General features: G+C 49.1%; 2 protein-coding genes across 2 annotated transcripts; one reads left to right on the forward strand and one right to left on the reverse strand.

Annotated features, from left to right (window-relative positions):
* The first annotated feature begins 313 nt into the window (after window positions 1-313).
* On the forward strand, window positions 314-4016 carry LOC123080254 (protein YLS7). Its single transcript, XM_044503164.1, has 3 exons — window positions 314-986; window positions 1132-1409; window positions 2611-4016. The coding sequence occupies exons 1-3, from the start codon at window positions 536-538 to the stop codon at window positions 3409-3411; spliced, it is 1530 nt and encodes a 509-aa protein (XP_044359099.1). The 5' UTR covers window positions 314-535; the 3' UTR covers window positions 3412-4016.
* Window positions 4017-9213: 5197 nt separating this feature from the next.
* Window positions 9214-10346, reverse strand: LOC123075219 (uncharacterized). The gene has a single exon (XM_044497881.1). It carries the CDS (start codon window positions 10218-10220, stop codon window positions 9342-9344), a length of 879 nt encoding a protein of 292 aa, XP_044353816.1. The 5' UTR covers window positions 10221-10346; the 3' UTR covers window positions 9214-9341.
* Window positions 10347-10633: the final 287 nt, after the last annotated feature.

The raw sequence follows: 10633 nt of genomic DNA on the forward strand, positions 1-10633 counted from the left end.
TCAGTGGGAGAACATGCCATCCGCAGCAGCAACCTGAGAGGATTACTCAGTGCTTCGTCAACGTTTTCCAAATGCCAGCATCTGGGAAGGGGAATCCTCTCAAGGGGGGACAATGTCGCACCTGCGTATGTCAGTAGCCTGCATATGCAGCGGACTGAAGAAGTGCAGGTTCAGAGTTGCACCTGAACTGAACCTGCAGCGCCCTGCGTGGCGAGCTGGGCCGTGGGCCTTGTAAGCGTGCGTGTGTCGAGGGGGTGGCTGGCCCGCGGTGCCGGCTACACCCGAATGATTGGGCAGGAAGGAAAAGTATCTGAAACTAAACTCTCCCCTCGCCACGCTCCTCACCTACTCCCCTTTCTCTCCTTCTCCCCCAATTCCAGATCGAGATCCCAGGGCATTACACCACCGAGCTCCACGGATTCCCGGTGCCGCGCCCGGTGAGCGCACGCCGTTCCAGATCCGCCCCCTGAGTTGCAGGGCCTGATCGTTGGGCCCTTGGAGAAATCACTCGAGGTTGCGGGTCTCGGATGCGGCCATGAGTTTGCCGGGGAAGAAGGCCGCGGCCGGGGCTGGGGGAATCCGGCGGTGGCTCTCCACCGCCGTGCTGTCGGCGCTGGCGCTGGTGCTGATCCTGGTGGTGATCTCGCTGTCGGTGGGCTCGCCCTTGCCCGGGGCGTCGCTCCCTGAATACCCAGCTGTCAGAGCTAGTCACCCAAAGGGGAACGCTACCGCCGATGATGGGAGCAAGAATGATATTGCCACTGGTGTTCCATTACCAGGGAAAGAGTTGCAGGGTGGCCAGGAGCCCTTGGTTGAGCACAGCGCCCAAAATGCTACTCTCAACTCAAGCGAGGGGTCTCTGAATACAAGAGAGGTTGATGACACAGTACCGGATCCGGTTTCTGTTGATAGCAAAATACAGGATCCAGTAGTAGCTATGGATGATACCACGCCAAAACTCAATGATTCTCAAAGGGCTGATCAAGGTGAGCTTTAGTTCATTCCCCTGTTTGACTTCTGCACAGCATCTTACAGACATAAATGAAATGTTGTTTCCCGCTGCACTACACTGATTTATTCATGATAAAGGCGTAGCTGGGATACGATGAATTGACCCGTTTTATTGTGCAGGTACCTGTGATCTTTATCATGGGGAGTGGGTTTTCGATTCATCTGGGCCGTTGTACACAAACAACTCTTGCCCTATCATCACACGGATGCAGAATTGCCAGGGAAATGGGCGACCGGACAAGGACTATGAGAGTTGGAGATGGAAACCTCAACAGTGCACCCTCCCACGCTTTGATGCAATTAAGTTCTTGGAGTTAATGAGAGGCAAGACTCTTGCCTTTGTTGGGGACTCGGTTGCTCGAAATCACATGGAATCTCTCCTTTGCATTCTGTGGCAGGTGAGATACTTCACTGATACTATTAATGATTTATGTTCTCACTGTAATTTGCCTAAGTAGACGGTAGCTTGCCAATTATACTATCCACGACCAATTTTATTGACATGTATTATTTTTGCTGAAAACTGATTAAGTCGCTACAAGATCTAAGACCTTTTGATGAATGATGATTTATTTATTTTTGACCGAGCGATGGTCCGAGTTAAGGTGTTATTTGGACTTATGTGTGGACAATGGCAAATTTTGTTTCTGGTTTTATGATGCTTGCTTGTAGTAACATAACATTATTTACAAGTTCCTTCTTAAAAATAAAGTGTGAAAACTCACCATATGTACATGGTTCCTGTAAACTGGTGAAAATTATCGATCTCGTAGAAGATTTATTGTCAGTTTGATTGCTATCCTGATATTGCAAGTGCAACCATAGGAACCAATGCCGTCATCTTGCACATCTTATACCATGTCTAGCCTCGAGAGAATGTGGTTTAGAGTTTAGATATTGCTGTCAGATATTTTCTTTTCCTGATATCACGTGGAAGCATTTGGGATGAAATTGCAATATCAGCTCATGCGCCTATCAAAGCAGAATAGCTGCTGATGAGCAGTAGAGAGCGTTATAATTTGCTGATGTAGAAGCAAAGCTAGTTGCTTTTCATCGTGCCTTTTATTGAAAGGCAACTTCACTATACTTTTTTTTTTGGAAAAGGAGGTTAAACCCCCGGCCTCTGCAACTTCACTATACTGATTGTTGATTTTAGCGTTGATAATGGATCCTTACATAATTTATGTAGAGGCAGTTTTCTGAGATAAGATTGTTGCTCGAAAGCGTGTACTTTGTCAAGTTATGAGGCCCCTCACATCTTGTGAATTCTTCTCTTAGGAATTAGGAAGTACTCCCTCTGTAAACTAAGATAGTGATGTAAAAAGTCTTATATTAGTTTACAGAGGGAGTATATCTCTAAGATCAAAGCATAATTCTGAGTTTCTGACGCTTTATTGCTTCCCTTTGGTTTCATCATTATGTGTGACCTGTCTGTGTACTATAATGGAACACATCTGAAGGGTTTTCTTCCCTTTACTTGCTGGAATGTTCAGATCAACCTAATCAACTTAGTGATCCTGTACTTGTAGCTCATTTCATAGAGCAACATATTATTTGATTTTTTATCTTGACATCAACGTTATGTTCTCCTTTTGACAGGTAGAAGCCCCAGTAGACCGTGGCAGCCGCAGGATGAACAGGTGGATCTTCAGGTCAACCAAAACAACTATTATCCGCATCTGGTCTGCTTGGTCAGTGCACAAATCAATTGAAGCTGTGGGGTTTGCTCCTAAGGGTCTTGATAAGGTTTTCCTGGATGTAGCAGATGAGACGTTCATGCAATTTATCGCTTCTTTTGATGTGCTTGTCCTGTCATCTGGACACTGGTTCGCCAAACGGTCAGCCTATATCCAGAATGGCAATGTTGTTGGAGGGCAGCTCTGGTGGCCTCAACAAGCTGGAAAGATGCAGATAAACAACGTTGACGCATTTGGTGTGTCAGTTGAGACTTGCCTGACTGCTGTGGCGACCCACCCAAATTTCACAGGGATAGCTGTTCTGCGCACATACTCTCCAGATCATTATGAAGGCGGGGCATGGAACACTGGTGGGTCATGCACCGGGAAGGTGAAGCCCTTGGATGTGGTGGTGAGGAACGGATACACAGATGCAATGTATGAGAAACAAGTTGCAGGCTTCAGAAAGGCAGTGCAGAATTCTGGGAAACATAGCTCCAAGTTGAAATTGATGGACATCACTGAGCCCTTTGCGTTGAGAGCTGACGGGCATCCTGGTCCATACAGAAGTCCCGACCCAAACAAGAAGACTCAAAGAGGACCAGATGGGAAGCCTCCACCCCAGGATTGTCTGCATTGGTGCATGCCAGGACCTATAGATACATGGAACGAGATGCTGTTTGAGACCATACGAAGCGAACTAGAGGGAGACAGCAGCAGCTGAAGAAAAACGCTTGGTCGCTACTTGCCAATTTGCCATTATGTGGTATGTCCTGCAATGCTGCTAAACGTCAGTGTATATCAGAGTGCTTATGATGTTGTTGTACCACGGATAGGAAGAACTATAGCAAATCTGTAGGAGTATATGACCACAGTTGAGAGAGGGAATGGGAGATATCTTTTAGCACCTAACTCCAATCCCTTGGCAAGAGGGATGGAAAACAGTGAGAAATGCATATGTATCTGGAGATATTCGCTACATTTTTTGCCCGACTCGTTGTCACACGAAGGATTTATCGCCAAATGTTGTGGAACTGGACGCCCCATGGCTCAAATCGATGTGTAAGTGCTCTGTCTGAGTGTGTTTGCAAGCCGCTGGGATGAAACTGCAGTATCTGTAACTGCACCAAATACTGTTTTTCTTTTCTTGCCACCATTGTGGTGTGATCGTATGTAGATCTAGATTATAGAAAGTGCACACATGGTTTTTGGTCTAGCTTAGGCATGTCTCTAGTCTATGATGATCCTGCACTGTTGTTAAGAAACGGTCTATCAAACACGCACTGGTCCTACTTCCTTGAGAAGCATTTTACTACTCCTATCAGCTTTGGTTTGGTTACTGAACTCTGAAGCTGTGCAGTATGCATGCCATTTGTTTACTGCTAGCAGCAAGTTGGTGTATTGTATCTGGGCCTTTGTTAAACCTTTATAGTGTTGAAGAGATCGTATAAAACCGAAGGTCCAATTGAAGAGATCGTATTAAAACTGACCGCGGGCCAAGCGTCCAAGCGACGTGAAGCGTTTTCTCTCCTCCCTGCTCCCTGGCGGCTGGAACCCTAGCCGCCGCCAGGAGAGGCCATCTCTCAGCGCCGTCCTCGGGCGGCTCCCCTTCGTCGACGACCTCGGTCGTCGGTGGTGAGGGGGTCGCCGGATCCACGCGCGTGGATCATTTTTACTCCTGTGTAGTCTAGGTTTTTAGGCTGTTCATCGTCTTCACTTCGGCGGCAATGATGACGGCGCTGAATAAAAATTCTTCGGATCCTTCCCTGACGAGGCCATCGGTTTTATGATTGGGGATGAATATGGAAACCAGTCTGTTCAAGTAAGGATGGCGTGGCGTCGGCGGCATCCTCGTGGTGGACCTGTGTCCTCGGGCTTCGCCGTTGCAACGGTGTTTGCTCCAGCGTCCGCGTGGAGCTTGGGAGGTAGTCCAGGAGCGGATGCAGATTGTGGTATGCATCGACGACATCTGAAAGACGGAACGTGTGTTGGATCGTGGTTCGTGAATGACAGGTATGGTTTCCTCCTTCGGCGTCTTAGTTGCGCTGGGGTGCCAGATCTGGAGTTCGATGGCGTGTCCGGGGTGTTGCCCCGGTCTGATTCGTTCAACGACAATGGCTTTCCTTTTGGTGAGCCACCTTGAAGGTCCACAAAGCTGTATATCAGCGATGGAGCCGTGTTGAGCTCGGGTGAGGAGGTGATCCGTCATTCTTTTCTTCGGTGGTTGCTGTGGTGGTGCCGGAGGCAGGTGACGAGCGTTAGTGTCAAGCTCTCAGAGATGTTCTGCTATCTTTTCAGTTTTGTCATGCCTGACTTGTACTTTGTTCTTTATGATGTATGAATGAGACACGTATAATCATGCGAGAAAAAAAAACCCGAAGGTCCAACTGTGTCAAGTGTCTGATGGAAATGGCCTTTCTTTTTCGCGGGAATGATGGAAGTGACCTAACCTTAAGATTTTGACACCAGATGCCTTCCTGCTGTAAAAGGATATTCTTTCTGCGTTCGGAATTCTTCTGGTGCCTTGTCAGTTAACAATTGCAAACATGATGTGGTCAGTTGTTCTGCAGCCCAATTGATATCTCTAGCAACATCAGGTCACCCTCCCATTTACAGCCTGATGTGTAGTATGTTCTACTCTCACCGGTCCTCACATGAAAGCTCTTGACATTCGTTATAAAAAAAGACTCTTGACATTTCTTTTAGCCGACGGCTGCACTTAGACATGTCTCTAAACTCTCTCTTTCTCGATTATTGAGAAAGGCCAACCCATTGCCTCTTTTAACTAAGAAAACATGAAAGCTGCAGGCTTTCCCCTTTTCATTAATCCATAGAGAATGAGAGATAATGGAAAGGGGCTCCAAGCAAATTATATTCCCATCAAGACCCCAGGAGACTCGACTAAACAATGTGCTTGTATTTGATTGAGCCGTGGCCCTTTCTCTAGTCAGTAGCGTCAGTTTGTTCCCCTGGAGTGGAGGGAGAGATAACATTGTTAATCCCCGGTGGTCATTGCTTGATCTCATCTGTTAGGTTGTGTGCTTTGGAATATGCCACTTGGCCCCTGCCCTCCCATGTTATGTTACTCATCTCTTTCTCAAAGATTTCGATAACATATCATATCGCACACATCGGTACGTTATAGGACACCTGGCACCGTGGCATAATCTTTTCTTCGTCCTTTTGTTTTCTTTCTCTTCTCTTTGCATCGGCGACATTTCTGCTTCATTTTCTTTCTCATGAAGGAGATCGGTTCGCACAATCAACAGGTTGCCATCTGCTCCTCCTTTGGGCAACCATGCGAGCCACGCGTTATTAGTCTAAGACCTGCTCTAATCAGTGAGCCTATAATTTTTAACGAACTTATTGCTCGTATTGAACTGCTACTTGTGTGGGATAATTAAATCAGCAGCCATTACGGGCAAACACGTGCCTTGAAAATCAAAAGAGTGCAGCCCATGTATACACGCTACGGCAACCAAATATGGTAGTATTATTAATTTCTTATGCAGAGAAATCTTTCGGCAAACCCCAAGTGGACATTGTAAAGAGAGCAAATGTGAGACTGCTTCAAGGAAACTATATCACGAAGTTGCTGTCAAGAATATAATCTGTTGGGGGACAGTTGGAAAAGGTAAAGAAAGACAACGGAAAAACTTCAACGCAGATTAAATTTCAAACTTCTTGGGCCTCCTTTCCTTCAAGCCCTGCAATAATAGGATTGCAATCCCATTTTCCCTCGTATCTTACTGCAATAGTAGGAGTACTTTGTAAGTTTGGTTACATCACAAGTGAAACGATTTATTTTTCAAGAGAATTTGAGTTAATGAATTTTTGTATGAATCGTTCCCTAGATTTAAAAAATAGAATTCAGCCCTATAAATCAAACAGGCTATTATAATTTGTTTAGGGATTATAATTCTGCAAAGTTCCTGTGAAAAAAAATGCCCCGACTACTTAAGTTCTTTTAAAGAATTGCATGGTTGTAAATTGCCTAGCTTACACCCTGTTACTTAGTCACATGACTTGCTTGATAAATGCTTTATCTCCACAGGAGCTTTGCTGTGCTATCCTCTGCCTCATGTGGGCAATCTGGACCATCTGAAATAAAAGAGGCCAGGGGGAGACAACCATGAACATCTCACAAGCATGCAGATAGGCATGGGGTATGGCATCTGATGTGATCCAAATATCAATTTCTGATGCAAAGGAGAAAGGAGCAACTAGAATCATTAAATGGAAACGCCTCGCTTAGGTTTTGGTGAAGGTTGATGCATCTTTCAACACTCAACAAGGAGCCACATGGATCATTCGTGACGACCGGGGTCAAGTTATTGCAGCAAGGAGCAAATGGTATGATGAACATGTCGAAGGTGGTAATGAAAACTGATAGCCTGGAGTTGATTAATTTGTGGAGTACAGTAGTATTTAATAGATCATGTATCCCCCCCCCCCCCCCCCCCCCTATGTTGTATCAAATCCAAGATCTTACTAGGGAGTGTATTTCTTTTGAGTTTAATCACGTAAGAAGAAAGGTCAATATACGGAAATCCAACTCTGATCCCAAGTTCAGATGCTCCCTTCATGAACAATAAATTCGAATGAAACACGAGACAAATTCGGAAAAAATCAATTAAAAAAATACACATCGAAGATGAAAAACTCTTCTAGGTGACTGCAACTTTTCGCGCTTAGATGACATCCAAGGAGCTCGGTACAAACAAAAAAATTAGAGCTCGAATCTTTGTTGCAACTTTGTACATTTCGGAGTTCTGATAGGTTTTTTTGGACTGAGCTCCTCCGATGTCATCTCCGTGCGGAAATTTGACAGCGCCTAGAAGAGTCTCTCGTCTTTGATGTGCATCTTTTTAGATTATTCTGAATTTACTTTGTATTTTCTGAATTACTGTTCACTGAGGTGAACATCCACTCGATCACCAAAACGCCGCATTTTTTTTCTTGTGTTAAAAAAAAAGCCGCTCTCAGCCAATATGGCTGCTCACTACACAGCCAAAACTGCCTCGAAACTGAAATGTTGTGAGTACTTGGATGTATCAGGTTACTATAATCCTGCAAGCCTGCATCCAACATGATTCTCATGCTACCGGCGAAAAAATAATGATTCTCACGTTGACAGCGGGTAATACATGGATGTTTGTTTCTCAAAAATAACATAAATCAAAATATGTGATCCTAATCCGGCAAATCTTGCTTAAAATTCCCCTCAAATACGCTAGGCGAATAACAACCGTCTGGTCCACTTGATTCAAAAAAAAAAAAAGCTAGCTCTCACCACTTCATTGTGTCACGTCAATGTGGCGCTCTCATCATGTCTATCATTGCACGTGTGTCGTGTCATCGCGTGGGTCTGTCTTGTCCAAGCGCGTGATCCGTGCTCTCCAGATACAATATCCCGACATCGCCGATCGGCGCATACTAGGCCGGTGGTGCGCGTGACTCGTGTCCCCGCCCACCCAAATTCGAGCGAAATCTTCGAGCAATGAGGATGGTAACCTGAGAGAAATGAAGGTAAAAACCAAAACCACCAACCGAGAAGACACGAGTAGAGTCGAGACGATTGCAGTTGCCGTTGCACCACACGTGGCCACCCCACACCGACGGGTGGTGGTACCGCTCGAAAGCGAGGGGATCACACACACACACACGAAGGTAGATCGATCGATCAGAAATCAGATAATACATGCATGGCATGGACCATTAGCAAGTGCAACGCCGCTAAGCTTCGCTGTCCCGCCAATGGACTGGAGCCTCGTCAGCTCGCCGGGATGTGCCGGTCGGGCCTTGATCGATCTGAGACGTACGACGGAATCAGTTGCGGGTCCCGCGAGTGGCGCATGGGCGAGGAAGCTAGGCGACGCGCGCTCGAGTGGACAGGTCTTGTCGCTGGCCGGCCCCATTACCCCGTTATCCATCTAACCATGGACCACACCCGGCATTATTTTCCTCCCCCAACTCCATCACCTTTTCCTTATCCTCTCCATTCTCCAATCCAACTACTGTTTCATCATCTACCGAAATGGCAATCCCGTTGTTCCCTTGATGCTACGGGGGGCATGCGGTTACTTTTTGGTGCTCCTACAGTCTTGTTTAAGCCTGAAATGCACAGCGCAGGCCAGTGTTTTCGTGAAGGCTAGCTAGAACGCCATGTGCTTATCAGGATCCTTGCCCAGACAAAATATCGCACGAAAGATCACGCCCAGAATTCCGTCCAGCTTGATTCGTTTAGGATAACACTAAACATATGTCGATCGCGTTGTATATTAGTACGATCTCGTCGCCGACAACCACCGCAGAGTGATAAAGTAATGCCATCATTCGACCCATGCTAATCCGGCTACACCTGCCCGCCCGCCGCGTCCACCATTTCATGGCTCCTTTTCACCCTTCTCTTTTTAAAATTTATTTTGTTAAATCTTTGTGCACGCCTTTATGTTTCCAGCTGACCAAGATCGATAGTTTAATCGCGCCGTGGCTGCTTCAAGGTTGACGATTTCGATCATGCATGTGGATGGACCAACAATTTGCTCTTTTTCATAATAATCTAGACCAAAAATGTTTGTACAAAAACGAATTCGAGGCACGCTCGAACTGATCGATCATCTCTCTACATCTATGACATCGATCTTCCAGCAGCTACTTGATCCTCGCCGCCGGAGCGGCCGTCTGGGACGGGAAGAACCCGACGGCACGGCACTTGATGACGTCCATCCCGGTGGCACCGGGCGCCGGCATTGCCCCGGACGCCGTGGACGAGGTGGACGACGGCGACCGCTTGTAGGGCCCGAGCCACTTGGCGAGCATGTAGCGGCTCTTGCGCCACGGCGGCACGTGGAGGCCGTGCGCCCGGAGCGACCGGCGCGCGGCGTCGGCGGCCACGCGCACGGCGCGCCCCACGGCCTCCTCCCGCGCGACCACCGCCTTGGCCGGCACCGCGGCCACGACCACCGCGTACTCTGCCGTCGCGCGCGCGACCTCCAGCCCGGCCCGGAAGTCCGCGTCCACAATGTACCTCGCCGCCTTCCCCGCGGCCGGCACGACCACGTCGATGTACTCGTACGTCCCGGCCGTCAGGTTGCCGCACGTCTCCCAGCGCGACCTGCACACGCCGGCGTCGTACCCGGCGGCACGCAGCCGCCGCATCACCGCGCGCCGGAACGCCGCGCCGTGGCCCCGCAGCGGCGCCTCCGCGTCCAGCGCCGCGGACACGGCGGCCGCCAGCCTGATCCGGAAGGGGTCCTCCGCGGCCGGCGGGTCGAGCAGCTCCCGCACGGACGCCGCGGCCGCCTCCGCGGCGCCGTCCGCGTCGTCGGAGTCGTACCCGTCACGCCCTTTCGGGGCCGGCCCGGCCGCGTCGTCGCCGTTGCCGCCGGCGGCGTCCGTCTCGAGGAAGGCCTGGACGAGGTCGGAGAGGCAGGCGGAGGCGTCGTGGTCGCTGCCGCTGCTGGTGCCGCCGCCCCCGTCCCCGCGGAGGCGCGCGCGCACGGCGTCGTCGAGGCGGATGTACACGGCCATGCCTGTCCTCTGTCGCCGCCGGCGAGCGAGAGCGCGCTCTCGGCTTTGTGTGTGCGCGGCGAGTTGTGGTTGGAACTTGGAGGTTGCGGTGTGCGGTGCCGGGAGGACAGAGGTTGACACTCGCGGGCCACGGCTTTATAGGGCGGTTGGCCGAAGGGTTTATTCGGCGGATTAATCTTGGCGTGCTTGCGTTAGTAGGTGACGCGCGGATTGATTACCATTGTTGTCTTCTGGACGCCGCGGGCTGTGAGAGAATTGAGCCCTGGAATATGCTCCTCCGGTCCGGTCCGGTGCTACGAGGTTGTGGGGGCAGGGCAGGTTTAGGTGCCCAAAATAGTCACGTCCAAAGCTAAGCTAGTTTAATGGTGCCACGTCTGATTGTGAGTCCATTGACTGATGGCTGACAATGTTGA

Source organism: Triticum aestivum, chromosome 3D, assembly GCF_018294505.1.
Source record: "Triticum aestivum cultivar Chinese Spring chromosome 3D, IWGSC CS RefSeq v2.1, whole genome shotgun sequence".
In the NCBI taxonomy this organism is placed as follows: domain Eukaryota; kingdom Viridiplantae; phylum Streptophyta; class Magnoliopsida; order Poales; family Poaceae; genus Triticum; species Triticum aestivum.